Source organism: Cupressus sempervirens, chromosome 4 (genome assembly GCF_028749045.1).
Source record: "Cupressus sempervirens isolate cs-2001-9-10 chromosome 4, ASM2874904v1, whole genome shotgun sequence".
Lineage (NCBI taxonomy): Eukaryota > Viridiplantae > Streptophyta > Pinopsida > Cupressales > Cupressaceae > Cupressus > Cupressus sempervirens.
In genome coordinates this window covers 720,599,172-720,616,138 of record NC_143121.1, presented here as the reverse complement: position 1 = coordinate 720,616,138, position 16,967 = coordinate 720,599,172, and the positions used below count along the sequence as shown (strand labels likewise).

The window sequence follows — 16,967 nt, the reverse complement described above, 5'->3', positions numbered from 1 at the left end:
AGAATAGAAAGAATCAATATTGTAAGAATCAATACTTTTACAATAAAAAAGAATATTTTTAGGTACATGTTATAGCTTTACTACATCTTTAGATACATGTTATAGCTTTATAAAGTCTTTAGTCTTAGATACATGTATTAGATAGACGCAAGAAATAAACCAGGCATGGAAGACTATTTATACGATTAAATTTCAATATAAGCAAAGATAAAATTTAAAGATAAAATTTCAATATAAGCAAAGATATGAACCAACTATGAATATGTATGTCAGTGTAGAGATGGAAGAAATTATTTACAAAATAAATAAAACTGGAATTTTATCTAAGATAGGCATGCAAACAGGGCTTACTACTTTGTCTCGACAAATGATGCCAGTAATAAAATTTTACTCAGAATAAAGTTAAAGAAGAATGGTTGAAAACTCAATAAATATGTTACATTCTGACCACTAAGCAGCTCCTAATAAATTACATCTCAGGATTAAAATCAGATTTGGAAGAACTTGCCAGCTTGCTTCTCAGAATTCTTACTCTTTACTCTTTACCCTTTGCTCTTGACGAAGCTGTTAAGCTAGATATCAGATTTGAGAGAAATTGTTTCTCAGGATTGCCACCACTTTTCGAAGAGAGAAACGTTGAAAACACTATTAAAAGGTCAGTTCAGGCCCGTCGACAAAGTGGGCATGTGACGCATACGGGTGGTGTCGGTGGGAAATTACACTATTTATAGAGGGCGGTTTCTCTCCAAGCTCAAACCCTAAGAAAAACTCATTAATAAAATTGAGTGCAAACTAACTATCTGCAAAGTCTACTGTTGTGGAGGCAATGGGTGCAATGGCTCCAGGAGAAGGAGGACTTCACGACGACATCATGGAAACGATGGCTCTCTTCAACAGCGATTCCATGGATAAAGATTATCTCTTGGAAGGGAATACTACCGTTCCTCCTTTAACCTCCTCTTTCTTCACCAGCCCTTTCGAGCACATCCATGGAGAAGAAGAGGACAATGCTCTTTCTCTTCTACTTAAACATCACACGGTATTCAAACACTCCTCTCATTCATTTCATTCACTTTCTCATTATGCTTCATGATAACCCATCTCATTGTATTATTTGTGTCTACAGCTCAATACTCCTGCCACAACTCCTCATTGCCGAACAGAATCATTTAGCAGTCGCAATGCGAAGCGAAATTATCAGTCAACAAGAGAGAAGCTCGTTATTGACACAGACTCTCATGATACGGTATAATACTATACTCAATGTTTTATAGAATACAAGGATAGACTAGAATCATGGCGAAGCATCTAGTCGTGTTTGTGTTGGTGACGACTGTCCTATCTAATGGCAAAGAGTGTGCTATGTGTAAACACAACACTTCACACACCTGTTTCTTATTAGGGTTCGTTTTGTTTGAAGGAGTTTTTAACAACGACACGTTTAGTGCTGCTTCAACACGTACGTAAATATCATATTGGTTGACAAGTATAAGCCATCTGCCTAGGACTTGTATAGTAGGATTGTAACTTTTATTCATATGGGTTGTTTGCAGCACTCTGTACACGAGTTCACTGATTCATGTAGAGCTCTATCTCCGTGGAGCAATACCTCATCCAAACTACGCAGAGCTACTCACGTTCACAATTTATGTGAAAAGGTTATTTCCTTTCAACTCTTTATGAACATTATGATTTTATGTGATTTTGCTGTGAATGTTTGTTTAGTGGTTTGTAAGAAAGAGATTTAACTTTTAGAGTTTTGTTGGAGACCAGAAGAGAAGGAACAGAATCAATGAGAAAATGAAAGATCTTCAACATCTGATTCCTAATTCGACAATGGTTGGTTTATTGGTTGGCTTATTTCGATGGCTTCCCCTTTTTCATAATAGACTATATAATTTGAATCGCAGAGGTAAAATCTAACTACATATATGTAATTTTCAATTTATTTCTACTATTTTCTTTGACAGCCACACAAAGCTTCCATTCTTGATGATGCAATTGAGTATATCAAAAAGCTTCAGTTTGAAGCACGAGTAAGTTACTTTTTGAATTTTATTTGTGCATCTTTTATATTAATGTTTGACTGTGTATCTTTTGTATTAATATTTCAGATTATTTTCACTATTCATCAAATTTTCATGGTTAGCTAGAGACCGTTATATTCACTATTTGTCATGGTTTCATGGTTAGCTAGAGACCGTCGCTAGTTGATGCAGAGGGAAGTATGATGATGAGCCCTTTAAACAACCCAAAATGAGTAAATTTGTAATAATGTGCCAGGTGACCTTCTAGGTCCTAATGGTCAAATCTCACAAATGGTCAACTCCAGGAGGTTTTAAGGCTTCAATAGGTTTTTTCTAGCCTATCTAACATGTTCCAAACATCATCTTCAAGTTTCAACACCTCTAGAGCAAAAATGCATAGCAAGCCAAAATGTTGTCAATGACAATTTTCAATTTCTGTAACAGCAGCAAGGTAAATTGGAAAATATCTTTTCATTTTCCCAAGTGACTCTCTGAAAAAAATGACCTTTTCAAATACCCTTTATCCTTTTCTAAAACATATGTAAAGCTCAGATGGGCTTCCTTTGGCAAAAATCAAAGTTTCTTCACAATGACCCTGTCTTTAACAATGGGACAACTAGTGCATTTACAAAGCAACTCATAAAAGTACTTAACATACAGACTTCAAATTTTTCATAGGTCCATAAAATGTCCCCAATTAGAGGATTCCACAACCAATTTCACTCCAGAAGCCTTCTAACCCCAAAAGCCCCAAATTTGCCCTCTTGAAACCCTTGTTCCTAGGGCTTTCTAGATCTCCCACATGCCAGAACTTCCAGATCCAATTGGAAGTGCAAACATCCTTATTTAAACATTCCAAACATGTTCCAAACATTTAATCATCTACCAAGCCCTTTTCCACCAATTTTCACCCATGTTAGTGGATAGCTATCCTTCAAACCTTGTTAACTGCAAATGTTAATGCATATTTATAATGTACATGTTAGATTTGAGCCATCCCATGAAAAACAGCAGAAATATCTCATGGAATGACCATGATTACTAGTAAAAACCCTCAAAATTGCTTGAAAATGTGAGTTTCCAGCCAATCAGTGAATAATAGATTAACAAAATTCAATGAAAGGTTAGTAGATCTTCATGAAAAAGTGTTAAACATCAATGGAAATGATCATACCACTTACTCCTATCAGATTGGAACTCAAAACACCAAGAAATCTTCAAAATGCACTCAAAACAAGGCTTTTTCATTCCATTTATGGAGCAGTCCGTACAACCTCTGTACTTGTCCATACAATGAAGTTTCCCAACATTATATAGATGCCTTACAACCCCCTTAACCGTTCCCAAGCGGTTGGGATTGATTATCTTTAACCAATTTTAAATTATTGCATTTCCCTCCAAAACAGCAACTAACCAATAAGTTTGAAAATTTGTATTTACACGACTCTAAAACAAGCATTAAATGATCTTTTGAACCCTATAACCTATCAAATGACATGATGTGACTATGAAAAACTATGAGAACCTATAAAATGACTTATTTAACCTATGCACTCCCTATTCCTCTTACAATGCAAGATTTTCACTATTTTGTCCTTTAAGGACTTATTACAAAGATATGCTTTTTAAGCAATTTGACTTTACTTCATGGAAGACCTCATTATATCTTCTTCCTCTGGGTGCTTTGGTCTTCAAAATGATCCTAAGGAGATGCCCCTGCATCACTAGTTTATAGTGAGCTAGAGATCATTGCATTTATTTCATTCCCATAGTAGACTATAGATGTTTAATGAGAGGCAGAATCTTTCCACTGATATCTAAGTTACAATTTATTTCCATTATTTTTTAACAGAGAGACAAGGTTTCCACTCTGAATGAAGCAAATGAGCACATCAAACAGCTTCAACATCAAGTACAAGTAAGTGGTTCTATAAAAAATAAAATTAATATAATTTTTTCCTAAATTAGATTTGACTGCGGATCACTATCTAGAGGTTCTTCCTTCTTAATGAAGCAAATGAATAAATCAAATAAGTCAAATAGCTTTAATATCCAATACAAGTAAGTTGTTCTATTAAAAAAAATATAAATCAAAACTTTTTAGATTTGATTATGTATCACCATTAGAATAGTGAGGCATTTCAAACTTTTTAGATTAGATTGTGTATCACCATTATTAGAGTAGTGAGCTAGAGGTTCTACAATTGAGTTGTTCTATTTTGAATTTGACTATGCCTCCCTAACACAATAGTGAAGTAGGTGTTCTTCCATTCTTAACGAAGAAAATGAAAAGTCAATTAACTTCAATATCCATTACAAGTTTATATATATATAATTCAAAAGTGTTTGGATTTGGTCGCTTGTCGCCATAAGTGACCTGGAAGTATTTCCACAACATCCAGTACAAGTAAGTTGTTATTTTCCAAAAAAGAATAGGATTTGAAACTTTTGGATTTGGTTGTGTATCATATTAAGAATAGCGAGCTAGAAGCTTTTCCACAACATCCAATACAAGTAAGTTGTTCCATTTGGAAAAATAGAATTTGAAAGTTTTTGGATTTGACTATGTATCCAACTCATTATGAAGTATTTAAACTTTTACGATTTGATTGCGTATTACTATAGCTCTTTCATTCATAATGAAGCAAATGAGAATGTCAAATAACATCAATGTCTAGTACAAGTAAGTTGTTCTATTAGAAAAATATAGAATGTTTTTTTTTTTTGGATTTGACTATGTTAAAATAGTGAGCTACAGGTTCTTCCATTATTTATGAAGTATTCGAGTATGTCAAACAACTTCTACATCAAATAAAAGTAAGTTGTTCTATTTAAATAATATTGTAATCTGAAAGGTTTTGGATTTGACTATGTATCACCCTTAGAGTAGTGAAAAATAGGTAAGATCATAGAGCATTGTTTGAACCTCTGGTCCAACATCAAAATAATGAGTTATAATATTGTTGAAATCTTTGATTTACCATTAGAATAGTGAACTATTAAAATGTATGACCCTCTAAATAGAATAGTGAGCTAGTGAGCTAAATATAATAGATCATAGAGATTGATTATTAAGTATTGATCATGATTATTAAGTATTGATCATAAAGGGTCACTATAAATCATTGATTATTAAGTATTGATCATAAGTGTGACTAAAGATCATAGATCAAATATTATGTTCAATTTGTACTATATATCATCATAAACACAATGAGATAGATAAAACACAATGAGCTAGATATGTATAGTATTATGATTATTAAAAAAAATTGTTAAGGTAAAAAGAAAGGTTTTGAATGGACAAAAAATAGCTTAATAATATATATTAGAAGGAAATTACACTGAGCATGTCAAAATAGAGAAAAAATAGCAACCAAAAATTTTCCCACAACATGCAACATAGAAATCGGGAACAAATAGATAGTGGCATTTGAACAAAAGATAGTGAATTTGATTAAGATAGTATAGGGGACCTATGAAAGATTATTATGGAAAAAAAAGGCAAGGGAGAATTGGTTGTTCCTCCTCATTCTTCATATGCAATTCCTGTCCTACCTTATTTAATCTATCACCATCCATATGGTTTATATATTTCCTATCCCATATCATTGAATCTATCACCATCCACATGGTTTATCTTGTTATACTAGTTCCTCTTGATTCAAGGTTTCCACATTTAAATGATCCTCTGGGTAGCCAATCATTGTTAATCCATTCAAACACAAAAGAGACAAAGGGAGATGCCAAGAAAGTGTCACCTATATAGAACCACAAATCAAAAAAAAAAAAATTATTTTAATTCTAGAAGTATAGTGCACTAGAGTTGTAGTAGTATGATGTGAAATCTTATTAAAAGATACATGTAGTACTATGATGGAAAACACTAATTAAATACATGTAGGCAAATCTAATTTTTTAATCTTGAATTCTTTAACAATAAAGATCCTGAGCTAATAATACTATGATGGGAAATTTTATTAAAATATTCATGTAGTGGTATGATGAGAAATTTGCATAAAATGCATATTAGTGAAATATTTTTTTTAAATGATTTTGAATTGAAGTAGAATTCTAAGCTATAGATATAGCAGTGTGATAAGAATTTTTATTAAAAGATACATGTAGTACTTATGATAGAGTATGATGGAAACCACTATTAAAAGATACATGAATATTAGCTAAATACATATAGTCAAATCCTAGAAAGTTTTAATTTTGAATTCATGTCAAATAGTGAGCTAGAGTTGTAGTAGTATAACAAGAAATACAAATTGTATACATGTAGCCAAATCTAGAAACTTTTAATTTTGAATTCAATTTTCTCCATGTTTGATAGTTTTTGTCCAAGTTTTAAATACATCAAGTAATAATATTTTGATCTTTACTATAACACATAATAATTTTTTTTGATCTTTATTGAATTGTGTTACAGATGCTTTCTTCTCCAAATAAGATGAACCCATCACACATCTATTTACCAATGGGAGTCCCCTTCTTTCAAGTGCCCCAAATGTGCATGAACATGGGATCCATGGGAATGGGCATAAACATGTCCCATTCCCAATGGAATAATGGGTGCATGACCATGCCCCAAGGAGTTCAAGCACAAACAATGAGAAGGGATAATGAAGAAAACATAGAGGGTTTTCATGCAATAGGTATGCCAATGTTTACCAAGGTCTCTCAATGCAATAATGAATTTCAAGTCAGGGTCAACAATACTTCACAACCCCAACCTCTTCAAGAAACTCATTTTTGATAGCCCTAGCATGTTCACTTTAAATCTATTGATAGATAATTTATTACATATTATTAGTGAGAGTAGCAATAGTCTCTTCTAAGAACCTCTTTAAGTTCAAAAGAAGAGATACATTTATGTAAATATTGAGGTGATTTCTTCATAATTGACTTCACATGGAAAATAATGAAGTATCACATTGTAACTCAGTTTTATATGAAAATAAATGTACTACATGTGAAGTAGATCTCTTTATATCTATGAGACAAGATATTTGACAAGAAAATTATATGTTCTCCTTGTTTGTAACAATTCTTACAAATGTTAACACCCTTCTTTCTTTCTTTTTATTGTAAATGTTCACTCTATAGCTAGAGAATGTTAATGCTTCAAATTAGTAATTTTCTAATGCCACTAGAAACACTAGAAACAATAAATGGATAATATAAAATGTTCTTTCTAATATGAGAAACATTAAATTTTTTATGAAGATCTCTTTATATCTATGAGACAAGATATTTGACAGGAAAATTTTATGTTCTCCTTGTTTGTTTTCAATTTTTGTAAATGCTAACACCCCTTATTTATTTTCAATTCTTGTAATTGTTCACTCTCTCTAGAAATTGCAATGCTAAAATACATAATTTAAATACTTTAAATTAGTATTTTTCCACTATGACTAGAAACAATAAATGGATATATAAAAATGTTCTTTCCAATCACTCTCTCTAGAAATTGTAATGCCAAAATAAATAATTTAAATACTTTAAATTAGTATGTATTTTCTACTATAGTGATGTATTGACTTGTTCATATGTAAGATGTAAATTTCCCTAAAACAATAACTAGATATATAAAATGTTCTTTCCAATATGAGAAACAATCAAATATTTTTATTATTCTTGTGATGTATTGACTTGTTCATATGTACCAGTAAATCAAATGTAAATTTCCATAAAACTAATTCCTAGAACAATTTTTATGTGGGATATTCTCTATAAAATATCAAAGTGTTCCGCTTTCTAATATTAGGTTTCAATTTTCATGGTTATATGTATTGCAATGGTAAGGTTTTAAATTTAATCCAAATTATATTCTATCTATTTGTTTATCTTTGTTTTATGCCTTCGAAATGATTTGCTATATGCATAAAAGATCACACGATCTTGATTATATTGCAACTTACAATCGAAATAATCCAAACATATAATGTCATTATATAGAGTAATCTATATTTAATTTAAAATGTTCAAATCTCATATATTGTACTAAATCTCTAGAATAAATCTTTATATATTATTGAATGTCACATTTGTTGAATGTCACATTTGTTGAATGTTTTGATATAAGACCACCTCCTTTGTCCAATAAATCACATATTGTTAAGTCTTTCAATAATATATTAAAAGAATTGTTTTGATATTTCATATTTTATTGAATTTTTTTTATTTCAACATCTCATATGTTATTAATTCATATTTGTAAATCTCATATGTTACTAATTCATATCCTACTACTAACACCGATATGCGACCTCCACCATTACAGAACCAAATTTATTCAATATATAGAAAATTATTAACTCTTCCAATAACTCTTCCAACAATAGATTGAATTTAATGTTTCATATATTACTAAAGTTTTAAAAAAATTCTGCTTATTTTTCGCATATTTATTTTTTCCGTACTTAGATTGCAAATATAGATGTTTAATATGTGCAATTTTGTTTTCTCAATTAATGCTCTTATGGGTTTTATTTACAATTAATTATCTCCTGGAAGGGAATACTTGCATTCCTCCTTTAACATCATCTTTCTTCACCATCTCCTTCGAGCACATCCACGGAGAAGAAGAGGACAATGCCTCTTCTCTTCTACTTAAAGATCACGCGGCATTCGAACACTCCTCTCATTCATTTCATTCACTTGCTTATTAGAGTTCATGAGATTCATTGTATTATTTGTGTCTGCAGCTCAATACTCCTGCCACAACTCCTCATTGCCAAACAGAATCATTTAGCAGTTGCAACGGGAAGTGAAATTATCAATCAACAAGAGAGAAGGTCGTTATTGACACAGACTCTCATGATACGGTACAATACTATACTCAATGTTTTGTAGAATACAAGGATAGAGTCTAGAATCATGGCGAAGCATCTAGTCGTGTTTGTGTTGGTGACGACTGTCCTGTCTAATGGCAAAGAGTATGCTATGTGTAAACACAACACTTCACACACCTGTTTCTTAAAGGGGGTTTCAACAACGACACGTTTAGTGCTGCTTCAACACGTACGTAAATATCAAATTGATTGACAAGTATAAGCCATTTGTCTAGGACTTGTATAGTAGGACTGTAATTTTGATTCATATGTGTTGTTTGCAGCACTCTGTACACGAGTTCACCAATTCATGTAGAGCTCTATCTCCGAGGAGCAATACCTCATCCAAACTACGCAGAGCTATTCACGTTCACAATTTGTGTGAAAAGGTTATTTCCTCTCAACTCCTTATGAACATTATGATTTTATGTGATTTTGCTATGAATGTTTGTTTAGTGGTTTGGAAGAAAGAGATTTAACTTTTAGAGTTTTGTTGGAGACCAGAAGCGAAGGAACATAATCAATGAGAAAATGAAAGATCTTCAACATCTGATTCCTAATTCGACAATGGTTGGCTTATTTCAATGGCTTTCCCTTTTTCATAAGAGACTGTATAATTTGAATCACGGAGGTAAAATCTAACTACATATATGTAATTTTCAATTTATTTCTACTATTTTGTTTGACAGCAACACAAAGCTTCCATTCTTGATGATGCAATTGAGTATGTCAAAAAGCTTCAGTTTCAAGCACGAGTAAGTCACTACAATTTTTCAATTTTATTTGTGCATCTTTTATATTAATGTTTGACTGTGTATCTTTTGTATTAATGTTTCAGATTATTTTCACTATTCATCAAATTTTCATGGTTAGCTAGAGACTGTTATATTCACTATTTGTCATGGTTTCATGGTTAGCTAGAGACCGTCACTAGTTTATAGTGAGCTAGAGATCATTGCATTTGTTTCATTCCCATAGTAGACTTTAGATGTTTAATCAGATGCAGAATCTTTCCACTAAATATCTAAGTTATGATTTATTTCCATTATCGTTTAACAGAGAGACAAGGCTTCCATTCTGAATGAAGCAAATGAGCACATCAAACAGCTTCAACATCAAGTACAAGTACGTGGTTCTATAAAAAAATCAATATAATTTTTGTAAAAAATAAATTTAATTCACTATTTGTCACTATTTGTCATGATAAGTTAGAGATTGTCACTAGTTTATAGTGAGCTAGATACCATTATATTCACTGAGACTGTTATATTCACTATTAATCATGGTTCCATGGTTAGCTAGAGACCGTCACTAGTTTATAGTGAGCTAGAGATCATTGCATTTATTTCATTCCCATAGTACACTGTATATGTTTAATCAGAGGCAGAATCTTTCCATTGATATCTAAGTTCAATTTATTTCCATTTTCTTTTAACAGAGAGAAAAGGCTTCCAATCTAAATGAAGCAAATGAGCACATCGAACAGCTTCAACATCAAGTACAAGTAAGTGGTTCTATAAAAAAATCAATATAATTTTTGTAAAAAATAAATTTAATTCACTATTTGTCACTATTTGTCACTATTTGTCATGATAAGTTAAAGACTGTCACTAGTTTATAGTGAGCTAGATACCATTATATTCACTCAGACTGTTATATTCACTATTAATCATGGTTCCATGGTTAGCTAGAGACCGTCACTAGTTTATAGTGAGCTAGATACCATTATATTCACTCAGACTGTTATATTCACTATTAATCATGGTTCCATGGTTAGCTAGAGACCGTCACTAGTTTATAGTGAGCTAGAGATCATTGCATTTATTTCATTCCCATAGTACACTGTATATGTTTAATCAGAGGCAGAATCTTTCCATTGTTATCTAAGTTCAATTTATTTCCATTTTCTTTTAACAGAAAGAAAAGGCTTCCAATCTAAACGAAGCAAATGAGCACATTAGACAACTTCAACATCAAGTACTAGTAAGTGGTTCTATAAAAAAAATCAATATAATTCTTCTCTAAATTAGATTTAATTGTGAATCACTATCTTAATGAAGCAAATAATTAAGTCAAATAAGTCAAATAGCTTTAACATCCAATATAAGTAAGTTGTTCTATTAAAAAAAATATAAATCAAAACTTTTTAGATGTATTACCATTAGAATTAATGCTGAGGTATTTCAAACTTTCTAGATTTGACTGTGTATCACCATTAGAGTAGTGAGCTAGAGGTTCTACAATTGAGTTGTTCTATTTTGAATTTGACTGTGCCTACTTAACACAATGGTGAACTAGATGTTCTTCCATTCTTAACAAAGAAAATGAAAAGTCAATTAATTTCAACATCCATTACAAGAAGTTTATATATATATATATATATATATATATAAAATTTGAAAGTGTTTGTATTTGGTTGCTTGTTGCCATAAGTGCACTAGAAGCATTTCCACAACATACAATACAAGTAAGTTGTCATTTTTGAAACAAAAATAGGATATGGAACTTTTGGATTTGGTTGTGTATCACTATAAGAATAGCTAGCTAGAAGCTTTTCCACATCATCCAGTTCAAGTAAGTTGTTCTATTGAAATAAATCTATAGAATTTGAAAGTTTTGATATTGGTTGTTTATCCCTATAAGAATAGAAAGCTAGAAGCTTTTCCACAAAATCTAGTACAAGTAAGTTGTTCTATTTGAAAAAAAATAGAATTTGAAAGTTTTGTATTTGGTTGTGTATCACTATAAGAATAGCGAGCTAGAAGCTTTTTCATAACATCCAAGTTAGAAGCTTTTCCACAACATCCAGTACAAGTAAGTTTTTCCATTTGGAAAAATAGAATTTGAAAGTTTTTGGATTTGACTATGTATCCAACTCATTATGAAGTATTTAAACTTTTAAGATTTGATTGTGTATCACTATAGCTTATCCGTTCATAATGAAGCAAATGAGAATGTCAAATAACATCAACGTCTAGTACAAGTAAGTTTTTCTATTAGAAAAATAGAGGAAAAATATAGAATTTGATTTTTTTTGGATTTGACTAAGTTAAAATAGTGAGCCACAGGTTTTTCCATTGTTTATGAAGTATATGAGTACATCAAACAACTTCTACATCAAATAAAAGTTGTTCTATTTAAATAATATTGTAATCTGAAAGGTTTTGGATTTGACCATGTATCATTATTAGAGTAGTGAACAAGAGGTAAGATCATAGAGTATTGTTTGAATCTTTGGTCCAACATCAAAACAATGAGTTAGAGTATTGTCTAAATATTTGATTTACTATTAGAATAGTGAACTATTAAAATGTCTAACCCTTTAAATAAAATAGCGAGCTAAATAAAATAGATTATAGAGATTGATTATAAAGTATTGATCATAAAGGGTGACTATAAATCATTGATTATTAAATATTGACCATAAGTGTGATAAAAGATCATAGATCAAATATTATGATCAATTTGTACTATATATCATCATAGAAACAACAAGATAGATAAAACACAGTGAGGTAGAAATGTGTAGTATTATGGATATTAAAAACTTTTGTTAAGGTAAAAATAAAGGTTTTCAATGGACTGAAAAATAGTTTAATAATATATATTAGAGGGAAATTGCATTGAGCACACCAACATAGAGAAAAAATAGCAACCGACAGTCTTCCCACAACATACAACATAGAAACTGACAACAAAGAGATAGTGAGAATTAAACAAAAGATAGTGAATGATTAAGATAGTACACTGGACCTATGCAAGATTATTATGGGAAAAAAAGATAGCGGAGCATTGGTTGTTCCTGCTAATTCTTTGTATGCAATTCCTATCCTACCTTAGTCAATCTATCACCATCCATATGGTTTATCTATTTCCTATCCGACATCATTGAATCTATCACCATCCACATGGTTTATCTTGTTATACTAGTTTCTCTTGATTCAAGGATTCCACATTTAGATGATCCTCTAGGTAGCCAATCATTATTAATCTATTCAAACAGAAAAGAGACAAAGAGAGATGCCAAGAAAGTGTCATCTATTTCATATCTTGTTGTAGAACCACAAATCACAAAAAAATAAATTATTTTTAATTCTAGAACTATAGTGCACTAGAGTTGTAGTAGTATGATGTGAAATCTTATTAAAGATACACATAGTGCTATGATGAAAAACACTAATTAAATACATGTAGGCAAATCTAATTTTTTAAATCTTGAATTCGTGTACAATAAAGATCCTAAGCTATAATAATACTACGATGGGAAATTTTTATTTATTGGTATGATGAGAAATTTGCTAAAATTCATATTAGTTAAATATTTTTTTTTTAAATGATTTTGAATTGAAGTAGAATACTAAGCTATAGATGTAGTATTGTGATAAGAATTTTTTATTAAAAGATACATGTAGTACTTATGATAGAGTCTGATGGAAACCATTATGAAAAGATACACGAATATTAACTAAATACATGTAGTAAAATCCTAGAAACTTTTAATTTTGAATTCATGCAGAATAGTGAGCTAGAGTTGTAGTAGTATAATAGGAAATACAAATTGTATAAATGTAGCCAAATCTAGAAAATTTTGATTTTGTTCATTCAAGTTTCTCCATGTTTGATAGTTTTTGTCCAAGTTTTGAATACATCAAGTAATAATCTTTTGATCTTTACTATAGCACATAATAATTGTTTGATCTTTACTGAATTGTGTTACAGATGCTTTCTTCTCCAAATAAGATGGACCCATCACACATCTATTTACCAATGGGAGTCCCCTTCTTTCAAATGCCCCAAATGTGCATGAACATGGGACCCATGGGAATGGGCATAAACATGTCCCATTCCCAATGGAATAATGGGTGCATGGTCATGCCTTAGGGAGTTCAAGCACAAACAATAAGAAGGAATAATGAAGGAAACATAGAGGGTTTTCATGTAGTAGGTATGCCAATGTTTACCAAGGTCTCTCAATGTAATAATGAATTTCAAGTCAGAGTTGACAATACCTCACAACCCCAACCTCTTCAAGAAACTCATTTTCGATTTCCCTAGCTTGTTAACTTTAAATCTACTACTAGATAATTTATTATATATTATTAGTGATAGTACCAACAGTCTCTTCCAAGAAGCTCTTTAAGTTCAAAAGAAGTGATACATATATGTAAATATTGAGGTGATTTCTTCATAATCAACTTTACATGGAAAATAATGAAGTATCATATAGTAACTCAACTTTATATGTATATGAAAATAAATGTGTATGCATGAGACAAGATATTTGACAAGAAAATTATATGTTCTCCTTGTTTGTTTTCAATTCTTATAAATGTTAACACCTTTTATTTATTTTTCAATTATTATAGTTGATCACACTTTGTAGCTAAAGAATTTCAATGCTTTAAATTAGTAATTTTCTAATGCCACTAGAAACAATAAATGGATAATATAAAATGCTCTTTCCAATATGAGAAACAATTAAATATTTTTATCAAGATCTCTTCATATCTATGAGACAAGATTATTAATAAGAAAATTTAATGTTTTCCTTGTCCATTTTCAATTCTTGTAATTGTTCACTCTCTCTAGAAATTGCAATGCCAAAATATATAATTTAAATAATTTAAATTAGTGTTTTTCCACTATGACTATAAACAATAAATGGATATATAAATGCTCTTTCCAATATGAGAAACAATCAAATATTTGTATTATTGTAGTGATGTATTGACTTGTTCATATGTAATAGTAAGTCAAATGTAAATTTCCTTAAAACTGATTTCTAGAACAATTTTTATGTGGAATATTCTATATAAAATATGCGTTCCACTTTCTAATATTAGGTTTCAATTGTTTATATGTATTGAAATGGTAAGTTTTTATGCTATCTATTTTTTTATCATTATTTTATGCCTTCGAAATGATTTATTATATGCATAAAAAATCCCACAATCTTTATTATATCATGACTTACAATTGAAATAATCCAAACATGTAATGCCATTATATAGAGTACTCTATTTAATTTTTTTAAAAATCTCATATATTGTATTAAATCTCTTGAATAAATCTTTATATATTATTGAATGTCAATGCTTTTTATTTAAGACCACCTCCTTTATCCAATAAATCAGATGTTATTAGGTCTTTCAATAATATATTTTTTTAAATGTCTTGATATTTCATATTTTATTAGACTTTTCTTTTTTCTTTTTTTCAACATCTCATATGATACTAATTCATATTTGTAAATCTCAAGACTAGTGTTTACCATTTCCTACTACTAACATCGATACAAGACCTCCACCATTACACAACCAAATTTATTCAATATACAATGTTCCAATAACTCTTCCAAGAATATATTGAACTTATATTTTAATATTTCATATATTACTAAATTTTTAAACTTTTCCTACTTATATTGAAAATATAGATGTTTAATATGTGCAATTTTGATTTTCTCAATTATTGCTCTTATGGGTTTTATTTGCAATTAATTTTATTCTGCTAGTATATTGTAGTCTACAATACAAAATTTTATTCTCTAATTTAATTTTATTATGTCAATATATTGTAGTATTTATTTTTGATTTTTTCTAATTTAATGTTATTATGTTAATATATTGTAGTATGTATCATTGGTTAATGTCCCCAAAATGAATTTCTTCCATTTGATGCTAACTAAATGGGTTCTCCTTTATACTTTCTTTTCTCCAATGTGGACGATACTTTTTTTTATTGTAGTATTCTCCAAACTAACATAAGACATATTTCAAACTATGTATCTTATTCTTATGCTTGGATTTCGGATGTGTAACTATTTAGGTTCATATATCTAATTTTCTAGATATATGAATGTTTGGCTAATGGATTCTAGCAACATTATAAGTGGGATTCAATCCTCATTATAACCTTTTCTTTTCCTTTTTTGTTGCCCATGCTCTATCCTCACTAGTAGTTGGTTATTCACCCATACAATTTAAAGTGTTTTGATTACATATTTTTTATATAGCTTTGCATAACTTTTATAATAAGACATATTTCAAAAAAAGTATCTTATTCTTATGCTTGGATTTAGGATGTGGAACTGTTTAGGTCCATATATGTAATTGTCTAGCAATATTATAAGTGGGATTCAATAGTCATTATAACCTTTTATTTTCCCTTTTTCAAAACTTATGCTCTATCTTCACTAGAAATAGCTAGTTATTCACCCATACAATTTAAAACCTACATATATGATTGTTTGGCTAGTAGATTCTAGCAACATTATAAGTGGGATTCAATCCTCATTATAACCTTTTATTTTCCTTGTTTTTTTACTTATGCTATATATCTTTACTAGAACTAGCTATTTACTCACTCATACAATTTAAGGCATTCTCCTTACATATTTGCATAGTTTTTATAATATATATATTTTTAAAAGCAATAAAATACAACTTTTAAAGTTTCATACTAATTCAATATTTTTTTTGATAGTTTAATGATCAATCTTGAAATCATTAATTTCACCATTTTGAATAAGAACAACATAAAATACATAACCTTACTAAAAAAAATATGGCATAAATAACATATAGTTTTTAATGTTTGATATTAATTTAGAAAGATACATAGTTTAATGATTAATCTCAAGATCATTAAGAGAAAATATTTGCACCAATTTTAAAGAGAACAACATATAATACACAACCTTAATTTAAAATGTATGAAATGAGTCATAGGAAAGAGGTGGTTAGAAATTTATTTAAAATATATATTGTTCACTTTTGTGCACATAAGTCTTATTTTACATAATAATATATATTTCTTTATATATCTAACTAATTCTGAAGCATAATTGTTTGAATATTATTTAATTTAGTGGAACTTTTGCAAATTGTAATGCCTCGGTTAGGGAATCCATGAGAACATAAACTATGTACACATAAGGTTGATACAATATATATTTTTAAAACTTTAGAGATGTACTTAATACAACATGAATGCAGAAGAAAGGTGAATTATAACTTTATTAACTCATGATTAAAAATTAAATTAAATTTCATATAATCCATGTTTTTCAAAAGTTCTTAAGACATGGTTACTTTAAATT

The 16,967-nt window shown here is 29.8% G+C and overlaps 2 protein-coding genes across 3 annotated transcripts; both read left to right on the top strand.

Annotated features, from left to right (window-relative positions):
* Positions 1–1,533: 1,533 nt before the first annotated feature.
* Positions 1,534–7,027, top strand: LOC149563302 (transcription factor PHYTOCHROME INTERACTING FACTOR-LIKE 15-like). Its single transcript, XM_089826645.1, has 5 exons — positions 1,534–1,658; positions 1,774–1,839; positions 1,971–2,036; positions 3,880–3,945; positions 6,463–7,027. Exons 1-5 carry the CDS (start codon positions 1,539–1,541, stop codon positions 6,787–6,789), a joined length of 645 nt encoding a protein of 214 aa, XP_089682771.1. The 5' UTR covers positions 1,534–1,538; the 3' UTR covers positions 6,790–7,027.
* Positions 7,028–8,735: 1,708 nt separating this feature from the next.
* Positions 8,736–14,101, top strand: LOC149563301 (uncharacterized). 2 transcript variants are annotated; one of them, XM_089826642.1, is made up of 8 exons: positions 8,736–9,056; positions 9,151–9,255; positions 9,371–9,436; positions 9,556–9,621; positions 9,926–9,991; positions 10,305–10,370; positions 10,784–10,849; positions 13,586–14,101. In XM_089826642.1, exons 1-8 carry the CDS (start codon positions 8,913–8,915, stop codon positions 13,745–13,747), a joined length of 741 nt encoding a protein of 246 aa, XP_089682768.1. In that variant the 5' UTR covers positions 8,736–8,912; the 3' UTR covers positions 13,748–14,101. The 2 variants fall into 2 exon arrangements, with proteins under 2 accessions (XP_089682768.1, XP_089682769.1); XM_089826643.1 differs by lacking the exon at positions 10,784–10,849 and having other exon boundaries at positions 8,740–9,056.
* Positions 14,102–16,967: the final 2,866 nt, after the last annotated feature.